Genomic DNA, 23,314 nt, shown 5'->3' with positions numbered 1-23,314 from the left:
CTCACCTTTGTTGCATCTTATACGTCATCAGTAATAAAGTAACAGTTTTTAATGGCAGGTCCACATCCTAAATTATGAGAGAAAGATTTTCTTTTTGTGTGAACCCAGATCAGTTCCAAATATCAGTTATTGGTCTCATGAACTAATAATCGGTTTCAGTATCAGCCCTGAAAAGCTGATATCAGTCAACCCCTCATAGAAACTTTAACAGTAAAAGTCTTCCATTGACAATTTTGCTAAAATATTTCTGAACATATTTGACTTCTTTGTTTGTTCTGTGTTTAGTTTTCTGAACTGAAACGCTCCTTTAGACTCTCTCTCTGCACGCTCAGACACAATCCCACCCAGAGTCTGGAGCCCTGATGTCTTTAACAGCCTGAGAATCATTTAAAATGTTTTTGTGAAGTATAAATCATACATGGAGGGATTTAATGTCTTGAGGAACATTGTTAGAGCGGCCAATCCTCCACACACACTCTCTTAAAATCAGCACACACTCTCAGTGTTCCTGTGTGGAAACAATGCACCAAAATAACCCTGGGAATGTGTGTATCCTGGACCATCTGTTGTTTCAGAGCGCTGGGTTCAGCTGCAGGACTCAGGTCACCTCGGACACTTGTGGGGAACACTGGTTTATACATTTACCTCAATTTAGAACATTTCCACATTGATCTAATAAGAGCTAGCTTTTTCCAGTTTGCTCTCCGTGCAGCAGCAGCAGCAGCAGCAGGAGGAGGCTCTTATGCAACTCTGCCTATCACCTCAACATGTTTCCACTGTTAGCACTGGGAAGAGAGCTAAAACATGGAAACAATTCAAAAGGCCCTGTGTGTGTGTGTGTGTGTGTGTGTGTGTGTGTGTGTGTGTGTGTGTGTGTGTGTGTGTGTGTGTGTGTGTGTGTGTGTGTGTGTTTGTGTCTGTGTGTGTGTGTGTGTGTGTGTGTGTGTGTGTGTGTGTGTGTATGGAGGCCCAGACATTTCCCACCAGACCAATCCATCAGCAGAGGCCTGAGAGTAAGTCACGGTAAACTTTTTAAGAGGACTGCCTTCACGTGTGACATCACCAGAAACTTGAAACCGTCATTTTCTGCAGCCCTCCCTCCTTGACGCCCGCTCCTGCTGCTGTTTCTGCTCCAACATTTGCTCTCCTCTCCCCCCTCTCCAAACCTCTCCCTGTGCGTCTCTGCTGGACTCCAAAAACACGACACAGTTCCCGTCCTCCTGAAACCAAGCTGCTCCTCTGATCCGAGTACCTCGAGCTCACAGGTTCCCCCACTGCTGGGCTTGTTTCTGCAGGTAAGAGGCTTCTTTCTTCTGCATGTCTGTGTGAGCTGGAGCTTCTGCTGCCACGTGGGTTGGACACTTGAGTAGAGTCTGTGAGGAACCATAGAACACAGCAGATAGAGCCAAGGGGCATTGATTTTGAAGGATTATTAGACTCATTTAAGTCATTGTGTGCACACTTCAAATCATGCAGCTGTTCCCCAGATGTTAACACCTTTTACAGCTTTTATGCAGATTGTTCTCAAATTGAATGACTTTAACTTAATTTGAGTCACCAAAAATAAACTTGAACATGGCTGTTTAATTGATTACAGTGTTATTTCAAGCAGTATCCTTTTTTTCATAGTATTAAAGTTGTGTTTTAAATGCATTTTGTGTGAAAGAGTCGGGGGTGAGTGCAGGATCAAAAGTTTTGGCACCACAATGAGCTCAGATGATTTCTGTGAGTATAAATATCAAACATTTGTCATTAATTTTGCTCCTTCAAACTTTTTTCACTCACATTTTAAGACTGTAAATCTAAAATAAAGCATGGCAGAATTCCCAAACAACAACAAAAACAAACATTAAACGTTTCTCTGGTGTAATGCTCAGCTGGTGCCCATCTAATGACACATTTCCCACATTTCAGGGAGTTTAATTTAAAGTTTAAAAGACAACCATATGGACAAAGGTGACAGGATTACATAAGCCAAATATATCTCCTCAGTCCATGGTTGGAAAACTGGGCAGGGCCTCCGCCAGGCACACATTGTACGCTATATGTTCTCCTCTTTCCTCACAGTGTGGTGGTCTCTGTAAGCTGACCCAGCCTGATGAAAACACTGTGATTTCTAGCCTGTCAACTATCGAAAAGATTTCTGTCGCCTTGTAGAGATGCTCCAAACTCTGTCAAGGATTCATAACGTACAGAAAAAAACTACATTTTAAGAAATCTTTCCTTAAAGAAACGTTCAGACGGATCTCAAAAACTCTCCACGTGTTGCTCCGTGAGCTTCAGAGGTGTTGGGTTAATCTTAGCTTGAGAGAGTACATCCAGCTGTTACCCCCTGCTCTCAATCTTTATGCGAAGCTCGGCTAACAAGCTACTTGGAATTGCAATCTGCAGGATTTGCACTTAACTTTGATTCACTGGAGCCCCCAAACTAACAGCACCAAAGCGTCCCCCCCAGAGACGTTTTTTCACAGCCGTGCACAAGCGATCAAGAAACGTACGTTACAACATCATAAAAGAAAACAACTAAACAACCGTGATTTTGTTTTACAGCATTTCACAAAATGATAGGAAGCAGACAACAGGTAACCTTTATGCTTCAGTGTTTGGGATGTTGCAGTGATAGGATCTAAGAAGTCTGTGTGTCTGTGAGTTTCGCACTTCTGCAGAAAATGAGCGTGCCCATGTGCACGTGTCGGTCTCCTCGGTGCTGCTGCAACTGATGCTTTCCTAAATCCTCTCAGGGGTCATGAGGCAACAAAGACACGCATAAAACTGATGACACATGTTTATCTGCATGTTTTATTTGAGATTTCACCTCTATTCTGTGTTTATTTTTACAATAATAGATAAAATATGCAACTTTGACAATAAATATTATTTTGGATGACGTCTCAAGATCCCCTCTTCGGGTCTACGACTGTCACTTTGGGAACCAGTGTACTGGTTGACTTTCCTTTCCTGCATGAGTTTTCAGGACAGTGATTGAGCCAGAGACACATTTATGCAGTAATTACTTTATTTTTTAGTAGATGTAGAGTCAAGATTTACATTAAAAGAAGTGACAAAGTGCTGGGTCTGAAACTGATTTTACAAGAAAGCAGTTTGTTGATTTCTCTGGTTGCATACAGTTTAATGGTTAAGACAGAATGAATACAGAAAAAAAGATGCAACACAAGACTATACTTCAAAATAAAGGCACATGCAACGAAAAAGAAACAAAGTTTGATATTCAGGTAAAAACAGACACTAAAAACCATCAGAGAGGACGCTCTGGATTAAAATGACGTCAAAAACACACCTGTAGTTTCTGCTTGTTGGTATAATTTGTGTCCAAATGACAGAAATTAAAACATCGATAAGACATTCTTCCCTCTGAGTATACTCATGTGCTCAATACTAATCCCATTAGTGTTTCATGGTTGTGTATTTCTGTTGTCACACTTGAAGGTCTTCAGGCTCGCTCAGTTGGATGTTGTATTGTAAATTGAAAGTTCAAGCCGTGTTTGATTTTGTGTTGCGTAAAGTCTGTTTGCAGAGTGAGAGCACGTTTTCGAGCACAGAGTTTGGCATAAATAGACGTTTCTGTTTACGGTCGTAAACGTGTCTTTGGTCAGAAAAACGGTGGCATGAATCTCTGGAAGCTGATTGGTGCACAGGGTGGGCGGGTGTGCGTCCAAACAGTCAGTCAGATGGTGACAGGTGATCACAAGGCCAAAGGAGACAGTTTGACTGAGACTATTTCTCCACACACAGACTTTGTATTCTTTCATATATACAATAACTTTGACATGTCAGTTTCACTTTATTACATTGAGAGTTTATGAACATCAGATTTTTAAAAACATGAGTGTGATTGTGTTTTCCTATGAGGGTTTCAGACGAGCATTGACTGATTCAACATATGCGTCTGTATTTTTTTTATCTGTTTTTATGTTGAACATGTTTGTGAAATACATAAAGATGAATACATAAATAACAAAAGCAATGATATATATAAAAAAATTTGAACCTAAACAACATCATCAGCTGTAACATTCAACACATTATGAATAATGTATAGTGAACAGGTCATTACAGCAGATCCCCACCCGTTCACTATACATTATCCGACTTTGTACCCAGCTACGAAATAAATAAAATAAAAAAAGTGGACACAAAATATTGATTTATAGATGATTTCCTCATGCAAATAAAAAAATAGTCCATTAGATTCCCAAGTTGCTAGCTCTTCTGTGGCAGTAGTAACTTTTTATCCGTCAAATTCAAATTGAAAATAATTGTGTTTTTCTGTTGTTATTTTGAGCTGATGCTTAAAATGATCATTCCCTGGAAACTTTCAAAGAGTGTTAGCGTTTTCTTTTCACTAAAACAATCCTGTAACTCTGCCAAAGCCTGTACTTTGTACTGGTTTGTGTTTGCTTTTAGTCAGTTTTCTTCAGTTTGGTAGATGTCTCTTTTAACGTCCTTTGTTTCCCTCTTAGTTTTAGTTTAATAGTTTAGTTGACAGGGACCCTGCAAAACATAACAGCTGAGCCAGTGTGAGCTAAAGGAGCTAATTTACATCTGTGGTCCCTGAGCAGGAAGAGCAAAGACCACAGAATACAAATAATCTAAAAAGACCAAAATTCAAACAGCTACAAATAATACCACTAATAACACTTCACAGTATGTCACATTAACACGAATGTCTTTAAGACTGTTAAATCAGTGATCACATGACTGGTCTGCCTTGAGCCATGATTTCAGTTTTGTTTTAAAACACTGAAGCTGACGCAGTCTCTGATGATGCTCGGAATTGAGTTCCACTTTTCTGCAGCTCGCACTTAAGAAGCAGATTGTCCTCTCTTCTCTCGTCTCTCCTCTCGTCTTCACTGGTGACTGGTCAGCCGTTGCGCATGAATCTAAAGTTGTAGAGTTTAATCAAATATCCTCTGTGTTGTTCATGGATTGAGGACACTGAAATAATTTTGCCACAGTGTCAACAGGCAGAGATGAAATGTTTCTGCAGATTGATTTGATTTGACATGTGGGATGAATTTGAAGGTAATAAAAAGCAAACAGATCATGTTCAAAAAGGAGTGAGACTTTTTGAAATGAGGATACCATCATACATATCTTCTCTGCTCGCTCTCTATAGGAGACTCAAGTATTTTTAGTCAGGCATGTACAGCAGTATGAAATGTGAAGTCCCTCTGCACGGGGACAGTATTTACAAACATGAGGACCGCTGTACTGGAAGCCAAAGTCTGAGTCTGAATCAGCTCAGTCATGTTTGAGCAGGGAGGTCATTCTCAGCTGTTATCACTACGTCTGTGGTTTCTGAGGCCTGCAGGGAGCCGGGCTGCTCTCCAGCTCCTTATCTGCTGAGCCACGTTACTTTTAGCTGAGCTTTGAGAAATATTTTGGTACATGTTGGTCCTGTCGGCTGATTTCTCTGTTTTTGTTAGTACAGTGCAGTCAGCTTATCTGCTCATTAAGATGAATAAAAATGCTACTTACTTGGCAAAGATGTAGTTCTACAAATTCCGATGAATGTTTTAACTCTTGTGTTTTATAGTTAAAGGCTGAGCAGAGATGTGAAGTTGTCAAATCAAAGGGCTGAATTTACTAGCTTCAGATGTTTGATGTCAGCAGCACGCCACGGCAAACTACAGGACAAAATCAGCTGGTGCAAACTTCTCCTCTTTGTGCTTTTAATGTTGATTTTACGCAACTATTTGGTCGAAAAATGAAGCTACACATTGACGTCACTTACAGAGAGGTGCACATCAGCATGTGAGGATTAAATCTGCAGTTTGGAGACAAATAATCAAAGCAAGGGAAAAGCTGAAGGGAGGAATACTACAGCCAAATTCAAGACTACACAAACAAGCTCAATGTGGTGGAAACAGACAGACTGGCTTTCACTTCTGAGTTGGTCTTAACTCATCTACAGGTGGTAGGGTCATGAAGATCTCCAGCAGTATGTCAGGTGTCCTGAAGTCCCCATAAATGAGGCAGTGACCACCAGCAAAGGACTGTTAAACTAAGTGACCCTGAAAATGAGGAAGACAACCCTGCAGAGACTGCAGAACTTGATGCTGCATGATGTTGTAGGAGCATATACTGAATATGTCTACATTTTATGAAAGCATCGAGTTCCCTGAGTTGTGAAGTGTTTGATGACGTGCACAGATATGGTGGGGCCCATGGACTCAAGTTTCCCTCAAAAACATTATGTTAATGTGTAACTGATGTTCTGTAGTTAGAGGAGCAAAATTAGCGAGAGCGCAGCTTGTACAACATAGTTTGATTAACGCAAGCCACGTATGGGACCAAGAGGAGCCATGGCAAGTGTAAATCTAGATTGTTAACTTTGTTGTTCCTCTGCATTGCATTTCAGCACATATACAAAATAGTAGTATTAATATTTCCATTTATAAAGCAAGGAGGACATGGATTAAACTTTTGGCCTTCATGAAGCCGTTTGTCAAGCAACAGTGTTACCATTTGAACGCCAAGCAAATCATTCACACAACTTCACACGTACCATTTGAAGGCAGCATGAGTTACAAACGGCATACTCCATCCCTCTCGAGTGCAATTACAGATCTTTTTTCAGCTGTCTATAAGAAGCTTCATTATTCTGATCATGCTGTAACTCTGATTATTTATGCTCCATGAAATAAATGCAACTGCAAGTGTCACTAAACTTCTGCGGGAGCACTCAGATGTCTTGTTGACTTGAATCAATAGTTTATGATGAAAGATATTCAGCTTGATTTAAGAGCAAATCAAATAAACCAGCACACATTCTCCTCTCAGAGGCCAGTGGGCCACGGGCACAATTTTCTTTCAGTTGTGTAAATTTGTATAACTTGTCTGGATGTCTCTGCGTCATTTCTTCTCACTACAAACATTACAAAATGTGTGAGCCAATACTGTGTTGGTGTTTGACCCGAGGAGACCGTGGATGAAAGCTGCAGTGTTTGTTGTTTGTTGTTTGGCTCCTCTGCTGGGACACTCGGACCGGGCACAGACACATGGAGAGGAGTGTGTGTCTCATGTGTACTTTGAGACTCGGGACTTTGACGGGGTTAAAAAGAGATGCTGAACTCTCATTTATTTCACTCTCGCCTGGTTGGCTGAAGGCTGAGTTATAAATCATGAATACTGTATGAAGCATGGAAACAGATTATCTAATCCTTAAACCCTGGAGAGGTTTTAATCTTTAGCTACAGGTTTGTTTGGTACCAAGAAGTAAGGACGTTGGAATAATAGCCTTCAGTGATCTTTGTGAACCTCTTTTTATTTTTATTTACATTACAGAGTTGGTATTAAGTCCAATGTACAGGATGGGATGTCGTCTTTAACCACAAATGCAGAGTGGACAAATAGATATAATCTTCAGAGTATTAATAATAAAAGCTAAGTGACGACATGGAGTGCTGCTTGACAAATAAGGAATAAACGGTTAGACGACCCCACATTTTTCCTTGAATCAGCATCTTCAATGTCTGCAGAGTTTCAGCACAGACATGCCTCAGTCTACTTAATGACGATCACATGACCAGCCATCAAACTTCTGAGCTGCCTGAATATTAGCAAAAAGATCAGTATAAGATCATCCAACAGTGATATGAAAGAGCGATGGAGAGCACGCAGAGACGCAAAAAGCTGAGATTAAGAATCAGTTATTCCGTACTGATTAAAACATCCATAGACTGTTGTTTGAAAATGGATACAAGCTTTTTTTTTAGTCAAGTGAGATTTATTCATTTAGCACATTTAATAACAAATCATCTTGGGCGAAATGTCAAGTTCAATTCCAACAGCTTCATTCATCTCTCTTGGGGTAATTTGTCTGGAGCAGCTTGTTAAAAACAACATAAATAAAACAAACAGCAAGCAATGAATTATACACACGAGCTAACATATGAAGTAAAGTCTTTTTACAGGCATAGACTGTAGAACAAATGGACGTAGTCTCTGTGACGCCACCCATTTGTTTCTGAAGCGCTGTTTTGAAGCTATTTGTCAGCGGGAGCCATATTGGAAATAGTGAACTCAACCTAACGAGCTAGTGTGAGGTAAAGAGGGGAGTCTTTAGCCCCCTCGCCAATAGCTACAGTGTTCCTGCCTGTCAATCAAGTCAGTCATGCCCGTATTTGGGCAAAATTCGTAACATTAAAAATATCGAGTTCAAAAAAATTCACTGCGCCTACAGTGTGTGCCGATGGAGAAATTAGTTACTCAGACTAAATTGTGATTTGAACCAGGCTGTAAACATGTTTATTTCTGAGTGTGTTTGTGGTTACTTGTGTTCCTGCAGTGGAGGTGGAATATTAAGCAGAAACAGGGCATCAATGTGGTCACTGTGTATTCATCCCTGTGTTTAAACTATGCAGTCTGTACATCACCCTCAGAGATCTATGTTCTGACCCAAAGCTGACCTGGTGAGTGTTATATTTAGAGGTTTGTAAAAGTTTGTGTTTTCTTTGTTTCTTCCAGATTTCATATCGTGTAACTTGACTTTTGTCTGAAGAAATACATCATCCTATCCTATGTTCCCTTCGTAAGAATGGAGATGCAGAAGCTGTCGAATGGAAATCACCACCATGACGTCGAGGTTCCTCTGGATGGAGGGTACGTTCCCTTGATGTGGCTTTAAAGTACATGTTTGTATATTGAAAGCTACTAAAGTGCAGCATCTCTGTTTGTGCCATTTGTCACAGAGTTCCACCCGAGCAGGAAAAGTTCCTGCAACACAAGAGCGATGGATCGAAGCAAGCTCAGTTCACCGACGTGAGTATAACAGAGAGACAGTCTGTGCAGTATTTTCTTTAATGTGAGCGAGTTATGGTGTTCACAGGAGACTATATGAAACTCAGATAAGTCTTCGAAGCCTGCAGAGTTTTTCAAACCTGCAGCTGTGAAGAAAAACGCCTCCAGTGCAGCAGGTCACATGACCTCAGCATCATGTGGTTTATTTAAATATTGAAGACAAACAAGTTGGTGAAAGAGAGAAGTCTGAGCTTGTTTTGTCTTCTCTTCTTCCTCATCATCAATGTTGTGTCTTTGTTGTTGATTTGTTTGGTGAATATTGTGTATATTGAGTAATGCTATGAAGCCTTTCAAAAATCCTGTGTGCAGATGCATATTCATTTTGCATTTGTGCTACAAGTCCTGACACTCGTCCTTTCCTGGAAATGTTGATGGTGTAATGTGGCCTTTGAGGGAAGATATCTCTACATCATGGCATTTTATTAATCTATGAAAGACAATTCAGTTCAATTTAACTTTTGAGACCAGTATTTTTCTGAATATGTATATGTATTGAAGGAAGCGCTTAAAAAATACAATCCAGGCTGCAGCAGTTTAACATTAATGTCCCTCTGTGGAGTTTAACATGTTATTAAACAGGCTGAAATTAATAGCGAAATGTTTCACAATCAGTGACAAGATCAACTATTGATATAGTTTTATGCCTGATACTAATACCAAAGCAAGAGGAACGGCCAAATATCACCAGATCAGTGTCTGGTCCGACTCCGATCCGTCACAGCACCAGATCTGATTCTCGTCAATGTGTTAACTTCCACTGGATCTGCTCCGTTGCATTCCGGCTCCGTCTCTGATCCAGCAGGTCGGAGCCCTTTGGATCAGATACCCAGGACTTCTATTTTTGCCAGATGCCGGAGCACGAAGCATCAATCTCAACAGAGTAGATGGAGCGGGACAGGAAGGCAGGCACCAAAACAAAATTAAAACATCCGGTTAATTTTCAGAATAAAACACTCTGTGTTATCACCAGATCGTATATCACTTAATCAAAACAACAAACCGTCATGGTGAGTGGAGCCAGGCCTGGAGTCAACAGGTCAGAGGTTTTCAGAGAACCATAAAGACAATATGGATTAGGAGTGGAGTCAGGTAATCGTTGATTCAGTAATTACAGCGGAAAAAAACCTCGGTCACATGACTCCAGCTGTCCGGCAGGTCCTGCTCTGTGCTCCGTTCTGGAAAGGCAGCTGGTGGGTGTTGGCAGACAAGAGAGCACAGGGCCGGACTGGACACGGATCTGTTGGAGGTCTGATTTAAGACTCAATTAACAGAAAAAGTATTTTTACGGCAAAGATTTACAGTGATTGACATATTTGAGTGCAAAGCAGGATAAGATTTTTGGTTTAAAGAAAACATCACGTGCACGTGTAGAGGAGAAAATCAGTGACGTAAGATGAACCACTTTGTCCACAGGAGGTGCCAAAGTTAACACAAATACAAAGTTCCTCACAGGAGCTTTAATGCACAACAAAGATGTTAAGTTTATGATGAGGATGCTAAAAGACTTGGGATTGTTTTGGACACCACACAAGTTTAGGCCAAAAATAAAATCATTGTCATCATTACGTCTTTAAAGTTTTATGCTTCCATTCTTGTGTTTCTACAGTTTGAGGGTAAAACTTCTTTCGGGATGTCTGTCTTCAACCTGAGTAACGCCATCATGGGCAGCGGCATCCTGGGTTTGTCGTACGCCATGTCAAACACAGGCATCGTTCTCTTCCTGTGAGTAATGCAAACACTGGTACACAGAGTCCAACAACACATGACACACACACACACACACACACACACACACACAACACACACGCTCTGTACCTCAGCCTGCAATTCCCGAAAACGACAGACGATCTACAAACAGACACACGAGGAGACAAGGTGCATGTTACACAACACATGATAACTGCTCATGTCAATGTAAAGTTATGAAATATCATCAGTGCCTCACATATTAATGTTCAATATCATTATAAAATAATTATTTGTACCCTCCCTATCAGGATAATAACCTCAGCAAGCACATAATGAAGCTTTAATCTCCTATGATCAAAAATGTATACAAGCAAATCTACCCTGTGTGTGAAATATATAAGATAGTCTGATATAATCTTTGTGATAATTGTTGATACATAAAAAAAAAAAACAGCATGTTGAATCAGAAACATCCACTGTCCACCGACTGAAAGCTGTGTATGACCTGTGGCATATAATAGTAGAGGCCAATTTTAGCTTGTTTTTGCTAACTTTAGACAGATATTTCTGTCCTACTGACTCAACAAGCCCTGCTTTGTGCTGCTTTTATCACATTAGGGGTTAGATACAGAACCACAGGACCAGGATGCAGACTGTGAGAAAGAAACAAGAATCCAGAAACAGAAGGTGTACTGTTCATATGTAAAGTAGCAAGGTAGAACTTTCAATCAATCAATCAATCAATCAATCAATCAATCAATCAATCAATCAATCAATCAATCAATCAATCAATCAATCAATCAATCTTTATTTATATAGCACAACAAATGTTATCTGAAGACTCTCTCCAAACAGAGCAGGTCTAGACTGTACTCTATTATTATTAACAAAGACCCAAAATTAAGACAGGATAAGATCTCATCTTAATCCACCATGAGCAGAGCACTTTGCAGCATTTAACAAGTTACAGCGGCAAGGACAAACTTCCTTGAACAGGCAGAAACCTCGAGCAGAACCAGACTCATGTTAGACAGACGTCTGCTGAGACCGTGTTGGAGAGAGGGATAGAGGGAGATGAAGAGAGAGAGAGATGATAGTGGTGAGACAGATAGTAGTAGTTGCAGTAGTTGGAGTCTGGCATGTCCACAGCAGCAGGCCATCTACGGCAGAAATCCAGAGGAACCTATGAGACAAGGGAGCTCAGGGACTCCAGAAAGGTCTATGGTTAGTAACTTTAATGGAACAGGAAGTTAAAGTAAGTCTTAGTCAGGCAGACAGAGGAGAGAGAAGGACAGACATGATCCCAGTGTGTTAGTTCCCCTGCAGCCTAATCCTATAGCAGCATAACTAAGAGCTGGACCAAGCCTGATCCAGTTCTAACTGTAAGCTTTATCAAAAAGGAAAGTTTGAAGCCTACTCTTAAAAGTGTAGAGGGTGTCTGCCTCCCGGACCCTGACTGGTTGATGATTTCAAAGGGGAGGGGCCTGATAACTGAAGGCTCTACCTCCCACTACCCTCCTACTTGTAGAGACTTTAGGTACGATGAGTAGGCTTGCGTGTTGGAAGCGTAGTGTTCTAGAGGGGTAATATGGCACTATGAGCTCTTTAAGATATGACAGCGTCTGACCATTAAGAGCAGAAGGATTTTTAATTATATTGTAGATTTTATGGGGAGCCAGTGTAGAGAAGCTAACACAGGAGAGATGTACTCTCTCTTCCTCGTTCTAGACTGTACTTAAGCTGAAGCATACAGTATACTATATGGGGACGACCAACTTTATCTCCTCCCAAGTGAAACCAAAATATCGCTTCAGTAGGCACTGACAAACTGCACTGGTGTCATATTTTAGAGCCAAGGAATGTGCAGAAGCTGCGGGAAGGCTTGGGTATCAAGAACCGGTTCCAACTTGGAACCAGTTCTACGTTTTTGAGATTCCTGGATCTTATAAGACACGTGAGTTTTAGTTCCACTTTCGGGTTCGTAACAGCAACATAACATATTTTACAGTCTACAAAAGTTTTACTTATCTGCCAGGACCTGCTGTGCTGATGCAGTACGTCTACAAGTTTTGAGAAGCGGATCATGGTGGACAGGAGCAAGTACAAAGAATGAAGCATAATTTACTTCAACACAGCATAAATTTGATTGAATCCACTGTACTTGATATGCTGCAGTCTTGTGTTCACAAAAATGCCCAGGTCGCAGCTCACAGCAACAGCTTCAGCAACATCGTCACACTCTTGTGTTAGTGTTTGTTACCTTTCCTTTCACTGTTCCTCCTCTACTCTGATAATCCAGTGCACACAGCAATGTAGGAGCCTCGTTGGTCAACAGAGCTGTCAATCATGGCGTTGATAATGAAGGCGAGTTTTGGCCACTTATCCTTCCCCTTTGTCTCAGAATGCTGCCTTTAAGACCAAAGGCAGAGTTCTACGTAGAATTCTGCCTTTGATCTGAGAAGTCAACCCTACCCTTTTTTATACTTCATAGCCCTTTTTATATTATCAAATAACTACTTCAAACTAAACTAGTCAGAAACATGAACACTGAGACATAAATCAACATGATAAGAACTAACTATAATGACAGAAACCATGTTTGACAAACATTTATTTGACGTTCTTTCTAATTTTCTGGTTTGACCCATGTTCCATCTGTTACAATAAAGGAGGAGGGTTTTATGACCAAAACAGCAGCCAATCACCAGCAGGGGCTCTACAAGTTTTGAAAAAACACATAATAGTCTTTCAAAAGGTGACAAAATGGGTAGTGCCAAAGGAAACCGTCGCAGAATAAACCCGCTTAAAGAATCAAAAGTAACATGAATAGGACCAAATCAAAAAGAGCCACAGGAATCAAAGCAAAGCTAACAAACTAGATGCCATGGTTTATTGAAACTGGCCCTGAAACAGTTGTGATTGGTCTGACCTGGATCCAGTTGTGAGGAAATCTATCTGAACATCACACCTCAGAGACGGCTCCAAAAGCAAAAAAGTCCTTGAGCTTGTCAGTATCCTACGCTTTTTTCTCTTTGCCTCCCTCAGACCCTGAATCGCTCTTCGATGAGAAAAAGGCACAAATTCTGAAACTAAACCTCACTTTTCATTAACTTTCCACAGGATCCTGCTGACGTGTATTGCGTGTTTATCCTGTTATTCTGTCCACCTGCTGCTGACCAGTGCAGGAGTTGTGGGTAAGCCTTCCATCAGTTTAGAAAATCTTGCCAGATACCTGAGATTAGTTTTCTTTGTGTCTATATTTCCTCTCCTACGAATGTCTTTTCAGCTTTTGTAGTGTTTTTATTCATTAGTACTTCTGTTGCGGTAGCTAACATAAGCAGCATTAGAGTCAAGAAAAATATCTCGTATTAGTAATAGCAGTGGTGGACAGTCAATTTGTAAACACGGCTCTTTGCTTTTGCTCGCTCCAGGTATTCGTGCATACGAGCAGCTCGGATTGAGAGCTTTCGGACATACTGGGAAGATTCTAGCAGCGGTCATCATAACACTACATAACATTGGAGGTGAGAGCCTGACATCCCAGTGTGGTATCTGTTATGTTCATGATATGTGAGTGGGTGGTGAGGACACATCTTGCCAAAGGAACCATTTGTGGCAGGAGATCACAGTTTTGAGAGAACATGTGAGCAGATGTAGACTGATAAACACTTTCTTTAGGTTGTCTCTGTTTTCCTCCCCTGCAGCCATGTCCAGTTACCTGTTCATCGTCAAGTCTGAGCTACCGCTGGTTATTCAAGCTTTTCTCAACCAAACTTCTGCCTCTGGGTGAGTACTGATAACAACAATGAGGTTTACAATGTGTATGAAACTCAATATCGATTTCACCACTATGTGTATAAGCAAGGCACGTATAAAAACCCTTGTATAGCCATTTTAAGCTTGAACAGCAAAGACTTCCTTTATGCTTCTTCCGCAAAAATGTCTTGCCAACAGCATTATTTTATGCTTCTCCCACAAAGATCTCTCTCAAATAACATTATTTTAAGCTTTTCCTTCAAAGATCTCAGGTCAAACAGCATTGTTTATGCTTCTACTGCAAAAAGTGTTCTTCCCAACAGCATTACTTTAAGCTTCTCCCACAAAGATCTCCTCTCAAATGGCATTATTCTTAGTTTCTCTTGCAAAGACCTCTTCTGAAACAGCATATTAAGCTTCTCCCACAAATAACTCTTCTCAAATGCCATTATATTAAGATTCTCCTGCAAAGATCCCCTCTTAAATTACATTATTATAGGGTTCTTCTGCAAATATTTACTCTCAAACAGCATTATATTAATCTTCAGTTTCTCCTGCCATCATCCCTAGCGAATGGTTCATGAATGGAAACTACCTCATCATCATCGTTACTGTGTGCATCATTCTCCCTCTTACCCTGATGAAACACCTGGGTACGTGCTTGATGTTATCATCCACCATAAATCATTGAGCAAAAACTGAAAAATATTTGTTGATATTTTAATTAAAGGAGGCTAAAAGAAAACTAATCTGCACTTACATGAATATCTCTTATAGCAAACACTTTCTGAAAGAGAGTGTCTATATCATTTTAATATGTTGTCTTCTTGTGTCCTGCAGGGTATCTGGGTTACACAAGTGGCTTCTCTCTCTCTTGCATGGTCTTCTTCCTTTCTTCGGTAAGGCCTCACAATGCTTAAATTCACAGTAATTGAGCCATGTAGTCAATAGGAGTTTCAGGAAGACTCCAAAATTGGTCTCTGTGTTTGAAAGTGCTTCTTTTTTTCCCCATAAACTTTCTATCCTCAGGTCATCTACAAAAGATTCAACATTGCGTGCCCTCTGGAAGTGTTTGGAAACTTCTCTGACAGCTCCGTAGTCCTAGACGACACGTGCACAGCCAAATTCTTCACCATCAATCAAGAGGTCAGAGATGCAGAACTCCCTGAACTCCAATTACACAGACACAAAAATTACCATTCAAGCTGCTCATGTATGGTACTCTCTGTTCAGAGGAGTCCATGTGCTCAGCACGTGTATGGTTAGGGACTATTTAAGGGTGCATCATATTTCACGGGTGGTGTGGAGTTCAAGTACTTCCTGGAAAACCACCAAGTGATGTTACTGTGTTACTTGGATTTCAGACGGCGTACACCATCCCCATCCTGGCATTTGCTTTCGTCTGTCATCCTGAAGTGCTTCCTATCTATACTGAACTGAGCAAGTAAGACGTACTCATTACTGCATTCTTTACGTACAGTACACACCATGCACTTTGGCTGCACCTTTAAAGCAGACCTTTTATTCCCTACAGGGTAATGAGATTCACAGAAATACTCTTTGGTGCATCCTCTTTCTTGGTTCTGAAGCTGCAGAGTCTCAAATTGCATTAACTTTCCCCTCGATTGGAATGCTAATATCTAAATGTACAAGTTAGTCGAGTACCCATGCCACTGTAATTGGCTCATGTTAGAACCTTGCAAACTACCAACACAGAATAAATGCTAACTAGAAAAGTGAGACACCTAGAAACAAGTTAAGCTAACATTTGCTTTCCTTGTTATGTGTTCAGTCGAACACGGAATTTCAAAGTCATCTGCTTAACTTCCACAAACTGTCTATCATTACATTACAGCACTACACATTTGACCTTTACCATCATAACACAAACAACAACACCTTCAGGGTTAAAAAATGTAAGTGCTAAAAAACTGCAGTTCCTCGAGTGTCCACTTGAGGCTAAGTGCATAATCCAAAGAAACCCCACCAAGCCCCATGTTAAAGAAATACTAATGTTTACAGCCTTGTGCAAAGATAGATTTTCTGCACATTGTCTGGTGGTGTGTTTTTGTTACAACTCATCACTTTGAAAAAATTAAAGCTACAACTTTTGTATAGTTTGCAAAATAAGGGGCATGGCTGACTTGACTAACAGGAATGCATAAAGTAGCTAAAAGCCCACATCTTTGCGTCTTGCTAGGTCAACCTAATGTTGGGTTGAGTCAGCATTGCCAATATGTTGACGCTACGAGCGAAGTATAAGACAATGTCTGTGTTTTTTTTTACATGTTTATATACAATATGTTACGTAAAATCAGGTAGTCTTAGCAACTTTTAGGCAAGCAGTACAGTGGTGGCTGTAATCCATCTCTGGTGTAGGCAAAGAAAGGAGGTTTCACTTGTGACTTCTGCGGATGGTTTTTGAGTGGCGTACAAAACTTTTGCCACAAAAGTTATGATCCATAAAAGTAAAATGTGCCCACCAGTTGTGACAGGTCTGATTTTTGAGACAAATTGAAAGGTGTTTAACTGAAACAAAACTACAAGTTGATGCTTTCACATATTTAATTGATATAAATATTAAATGTTATTGACTGAGCCACGTCATAAACATTCCTTATTTTACCAGCACTGTTGTTTGTAATTGTGCCTTTAGAGAGCGTATGTAGAAAAAGTCTTTCTGACAGAAGTGCTTCCACCTAAATTGAGCAAACAGGAGTTTTGTTTACATCCTGTCCAAGTGGCCAAAAATGAACGATTACAGCTTTTTTCATATGGTTCTCTCTCAAGAGTTCATGTACCACATTGCAAAAAAACCTGACTCTTTGTTCTTCTTTAGCCCAACAAAGAGGAGAATGCAGAACATCGGCAATGTCTCCATCCTGGGCATGTTCGTCATGTACTTCCTCACCGCCATATTTGGGTATCTGACCTTCTATGGTGAGGAAACATCTTCAAATCCACTGCAAACATATCCCAGTGTACTGAGGATGAGGTGTCACAGCATCTATTTCTGGACGTGTGTCTGTTTGTGTACATGTAGGCAACACTGAGGCAGAGCTCCTCCACACGTACAGTAAGGTCGACCCTCTGGACACGCTGATCCTGTGTGTTCGTCTGGCCGTGCTGGTGGCCGTCACTCTGACTGTCCCCGTGGTCCTCTTTCCTGTAAGAAAACTGTGTTTAATACCTGAAATGAAACTTAAAAAATCATCATGTATGTTTGAGCCTCATTAAAAAAAATGCTGAACAAAAGTTTGAATAAATACACTTCTAAAAAATACGAGCGAAATGAAAAAGAGAAGATACAATATGTCGTCCTGCACATAACAGTTTAAATGTATGTGGCCCTTTTTCCTAAAAAGCCATAAAGCCCCAAAAAATATCAGAATAATGTAGATTTTAAGGGCAATGGGTGAGACAGCCTAACAGAAAAATGAAGGAGTAAACCTGTCAAACCTCTGGGAAGCTTTTAAATAAATAAATAAAACTTCCATGGCTTTTGATATTAAATATAGGTACGTATTTTTGAAGCACATTGACTTCAGCAGAGGAATTCATCAGCATTTCTTCTGTGTATTATTGTTTAACACACAGACGTGGTGTGAAACTGGACTAATATTATGTTTCCTAACTTCTGTTTTTTGATCAGATCCGTCGTGCCCTTCTGCAGCTGCTCTTTCCAGGTAAACCCTTCCACTGGGCCCGTCACATCGCCATCGCCATGTGTCTGCTGTTCGTTGTCAATCTGCTGGTTATCCTGGTTCCCAACATCCGAGACATCTTTGGCATTACTGGTAAGATATTAGAAATAGCATGTCTTCTATATCAGCCATGCATTCAATACGGTTGAACGTGGCAAATATCCTCTTTTTTCTGTTTACATATCGATAGGTGGAGGAACATGTTTGTGCAAAGTGCTACTGTCTTAATAGAGTGTACACTTTATGCCAACATTAGTGTTTGGGTTAGAGTTTGTTAGCTTATTAGCTAAATAAGGTGGTTGAGCTGACCCTGTCTGCAGAGGTTGAAAGCCTAGCTTCCTTGTCAGTTCTCCAAGTTGGTTCTGAACAAAGGGGCGCGAGCTGAATGAGATTTCTAGAGGCTAATCCATTAACTATTAACAATAACCTAAAATAAAAACAAATCTCTTTAAGGACCTGTGTCCACTAACAGCTTGTACTGACAGTGCCAATTTCCTATATAAAACCAATGCAGTGTTTTCAACGTTCTGCGTCCAAAATGCAATAACACTCTCGGTGCAGCTGTTTTTGGTGGCTGCACTCAAAGTTGAAGATAGTTTCACATTTGTAACACTGCCATGCTTATCACTTCTCAATTACCTACCAATCAAAATGAAGAAGGGGCGGGACTTCTATTGTCAACTTTGTCAACACAAATTCTGAATGACCATACAGAGATGAGTCTAACCACACTTGTTTTTCGAGGGTACAGTTTCCAGGTCTGCTGTGAATGCAACAACACGATTCCTATCAAATGTTTCTACTGTTTGGGTTTTTTGGGGGAAAATTTCATTGAATAAAAGCAAATATGAAGCATACAGAGCATTTGAAACAGACAAATGGTCACTACAAAGGTAGCCAGAGGTGTCTCAGGATAACTTTCATAGCCTTGCAACAGTAAGCACTTGTTGTTGGCGGGGCCAGCCCAAAAAATGCTGTTATTGGACACAGGCCCTAATGCTGGAAAGGATATATTTTGATGAAGTGAGACCAGATTTTCAAGGTGGAATCCATGCTTTGTATTAGAAAAAGGTTTGAAGTTGGCAAACAAAGTCACACAGTAGTTTCAATCATATTTTTCTAAGATTGCTCTATAAAAAAAACAATTGACAAATTTTAGCAATAGCAGCAAAACTGAGACTGAGATTGAGCACAGGACTAGAAAAAATAGCCTTCTGTTTTACAATGAGCTAATTTATTGTGCCTTCTCTGTGTGTCCAGGGGCGACCACTGCTCCCAGTCTGATCTTCATCCTCCCTGGACTGTTTTACATCCGTATTATCCCCACTGACCGAGAGCCCATGAAGTCCAGACCAAAGATCCAGGTAGGTTCAGTCCTCTTGCACACTGAGGAGAAACAGCTTAGCACAACAGAGTAAACAAAGCTGACACCAACGTGTTTTGATTCCATGTTGTTGTGTCTTCTTTCTGTTTCCAGGCTGCATGTTTCACAGCTCTAGGTTTTGTTTTCATGATCATGAGTCTTACATTTATCGGGCTGGACTGGACGAGCGGAGAAAACCGGAGTCATGGAGGCCATTAAATCCCAACAACCCTTACCCTACAGCACCAGCAGCCCACTGCTGCACCCCTCGTCCTCCAGTCCTCTGGACAGGCACCAAGACTCAACCTACTGCTGGACGGCTCGCAGTTTTGGTGGGACTGTTTTTATTAATCATAAGGACAATCTGTTCCTCCAAAGTGATGACAGGAGCCCACCCAGGTTGATATAAACCATCAGCATCCATCACAGGTGGTGTTCCTTTGTTTTACATGAAGAGCCAACCAACACGCTGACCATGGACGCCCCAAAACCACTCGAAGCTATTCGCTTTAACAGAGGCTTACAGTGGTGTTTAATAACAACTATAATAAAATGGACAAATGTCTGAATGAAAAAGTTTAATTTACAGCAAGGTGTGATGGAGGAAAGTTATTTAGGATGTGCTTTCAATTTTGTATTTAAAAATGGATTCCATCATGGTGTTTAACTTTAAAGTCCAATTATCTGTTTGTAGAGAGCCGAGCCATCAGAGCTCGCTGAAGGAACGTGTGCAGATAATTCATTTTAATTCATGTTGTGTGTTTTATAAATCTGAAGAGTAGCGTTTGCCAAAAGAATCAACATTGGCCTCCATCAGCCAGTGACGTTTACACAAACCAATTAATTTGGATTAGTGAATTTATCCTTGACAGTATATTGTGGATATTGTTTAATAAAAATTCACAAAAGATGAAATGTCAGTGTCCTTTTTCGGTTATGATAATAGAAATGGGTGAAGCTAACATTGACCTCAATCTGGAAACCTTACCTGGTCTGCAGAGCCTCACCATCTCCTGTGGGTTTTTTGATCGTGATAGAAAGTGATGTTTTTGCACATTACTCAAGCACAGTCCTCATAGACACTGTGATTTCTGTGCTCAAGAAATGTCACTATCTTATAGGGGTAAAGAGGTTCATGTATTCGTACGTGTCCTGTAATATATTCTCCTGTAATCCTATATCATTCGTACACAAATACGTATACGAATAGTATTTTGTTTTGGTGCAGATGTGTACCAATCTTAACACTTGCATTCATTCATGTGTTGGTGCACATTTTTTAGTGACTCTTTTGCTTCCTTTTTAACCCCAAAGATATGCAGAAAAACAAGCTTGACAAACATACATAAGAGGAAACACTGAGGGTTTCTAAGGATTGACATGATGCATCTAAACTTTTTTAATTCCGAGGGGATTCCCATGAAGACTGAATCAAGTTATTCAGCCTCTTCTTGACAAAAAACTTCATTCAGACCAGGAAACAAATTCCTTTCAGAGGACTCCCTGGATAGTAGTGATCTGTGAAAGATTAATTTTTAAAAACATTTTCGTTTTGGTCGCTGAGGACAAGGAGGACATTTTTTATTTAAAGCCAAAGCAGAAATACTCTCTGTGAAAATATGAACGTTCTACATTGATAGATTTCCTAGAAATGATAAGATTACAGGAGAAAAAAGGAAGAAACCAAGAAGAAGTAAAATGAAAAAAAGGGTGACAAGAAAATGATGATTAAGAAGGGAAGATGACAAAAGTAGTTAAGAAGGAGAGGAAAGGAAAAGTATGTGAAAAGAAGGAGAATATGAGAAAATATGAGAAGAAGAAGACAGGAAGAGGAGAATAAAAAGAAAATGAGAAGATGTTGAAGCAGATGAAAGTAAATGTATTTGAAAAAAGAAGATACGAGTAAAAGATGATAGAAACATCAAGATGAGATGAAAAAAGCAGAAGACAGAAAATGAAAAGAGGATGAAGATTAGATATAGAATATGATGAGGAAAGACAGAAAATGTAGAAAGAGAAGAAAAGGATGACAAGGAAAAAAGAGAAATGATAAGAAGATGAGAAAAAAGAAACAAAATATCCAGTAGATTAGAGCATGAGGGGGAGGAGAGGAGGAGCAAACAGATGATGAGACAAGACAATGAGAAAAAAAAGATTAAGATTAAAAGATAAAGAACAAAAAAAGAGCAGAAGGAAACAGAGCTAATAATGTTATTGATCAGGGAACAACATGTCACAGAGTCATCACAAAACACAAGACATGAAACTTGAAGTTATAAATCATTAATGAGTGAGAAAAACTATCTTAAGGAGAGAGCATAAGAAAATAAAATATTACAGGCACTGTGCAAAAAATGTTGTCGTACAGGTTTGACACGGGTAAGGTGGTTATGTGACTTCAGGTATTTCCGGTAGATGATGGTATATAACAGACCAGTTCAGAGACGAGGTACAGAGAGAAGGTCAGCCGAGGATCGGTGAGTTGGAAAGCATTTCTACATATTAAAACTATAATTTATTTTAATTTACCAGATAAAAGAAAAGAATGATCTAAAAAGGAAACACTTTTATCATTCACTGAGAGTATCTTTAAGTCACTGTGAATTGAATGTTATTTTCAGTGAGTTGATCATCACATCAGATATTGGAAAAATTGTCTTTGACAGAAAAAAATGATCCTAAGAAAATTAAAACTGATCTGCAATAAAATGTTTTTGTTTTTTTGTTGAAAAATACATCTGAAAATGTGTGATTGTCACATATTTAGGGTTTTAGGGTTTGTTAAATGCCAACTGTGGAGAGTTTTTCTTCTCTGTAAAGCTAGTGTATCCCTCTTGCCCGAGGCCAGCTCCCATCAACTACTGTAAATTGAATGGATAACATGCCCTCTGAGCTTTGAAGTGAAAAGACCACAGAACTGCTTGCACTGACGTCACATCTGTTCCACTAACCAACAACACATTTAACTTACCAGTATGTAGAAGATCCCTCAGCTGGCTCCAGTCCTCAGCAGAACAGTTTCTTGTGTGGCTCTGAAGCAGACACTCATGGTTATGGACAATCTAATTGTTTTTATTTATTTTATCACGTTGTTTTTATTTATTGTGTTTTGATCTGTCTGTAAAGTGACCTTGAGTGCTTAGAAAGGCGCTTCTAAATAAAATGTATTATTATTATTATTATTATTATTATTATTATTATTATTATTATTATTATTATTATTATTATTATTATTATTATCAATTACCCTGTGTTATTGTCCACTATGTCTCTCATTCTCTAGTACAGATCACTGCAGGAATCCTCATTTGTCAACAGAGCTGTCAATCAATCCTCTTTTGAGCGTCAAATAACTAATTCAAACTAAAGTAGTCCGAGAAATGAACACTGTGACATAAATCAGCATGATAAGAAATAACTATAATGACAGATAGTCAAACGATGTCTGACAAACATTTATTTGACCTGTATATGGATTTTAGAGTTTGACTCATGTCCCATCTGCTAACATGGAGGAGGCAGGGTTTATGACCGATACTGCAGGTAGTCAGTAGGGGGAGCTCTACTCTTTCCTGTCCTCTGCATATCATAGTTTCTCTACGCGATTCATAATAGCACTTAAAATACATTACCCGGGGCGCTGTTGGCCTAGCAGTTTGTGCATGTCCAATGTACTGAGACCAAATTCCTTGTTGCAACGGTCGCAGGTTTGGCTTCCGACCTGTACCATTTCCCCCAATCTCTACTCCCCACATTTTCTGTCTCTCTTCAGCTGTCCTATCCATTAAAGGAAAAATGCCCCCAAAAATGATAACTAAAGGGAAACCTTACCGGTCTTGCCTCACCATCTCCCTGTGGGTTTTTTGTTTGTGATAGAAAGTGATGTCTTAGCACATTAGTCAATAATGCCCAGTCCTCAGAGACACTCTGCCTTAGTGGTGTCTTCATTTTTGTAAAAACCAAGACATTTTTCTACCTT

General features: G+C 39.9%; 1 protein-coding gene across 1 annotated transcript; it reads left to right on the top strand.

Annotated features, from left to right (window-relative positions):
* Positions 1-1,143: 1,143 nt before the first annotated feature.
* LOC117821660 (sodium-coupled neutral amino acid transporter 3-like) lies at positions 1,144-20,250 on the top strand. Its single transcript, XM_034696092.1, has 16 exons — positions 1,144-1,295; positions 8,491-8,625; positions 8,715-8,784; positions 10,430-10,545; positions 13,633-13,706; positions 13,944-14,036; positions 14,217-14,298; positions 14,839-14,921; positions 15,109-15,167; positions 15,298-15,414; positions 15,633-15,712; positions 17,108-17,208; positions 17,312-17,436; positions 17,921-18,065; positions 19,233-19,336; positions 19,450-20,250. The coding sequence occupies exons 2-16, from the start codon at positions 8,561-8,563 to the stop codon at positions 19,552-19,554; spliced, it is 1,419 nt and encodes a 472-aa protein (XP_034551983.1). The 5' UTR covers positions 1,144-1,295; positions 8,491-8,560; the 3' UTR covers positions 19,555-20,250.
* Positions 20,251-23,314: the final 3,064 nt, after the last annotated feature.

Source organism: Notolabrus celidotus, chromosome 11 (assembly GCF_009762535.1).
Source record: "Notolabrus celidotus isolate fNotCel1 chromosome 11, fNotCel1.pri, whole genome shotgun sequence".
Lineage (NCBI taxonomy): Eukaryota > Metazoa > Chordata > Actinopteri > Labriformes > Labridae > Notolabrus > Notolabrus celidotus.
This window is presented reverse-complemented; position numbering and strand designations above follow the sequence as displayed.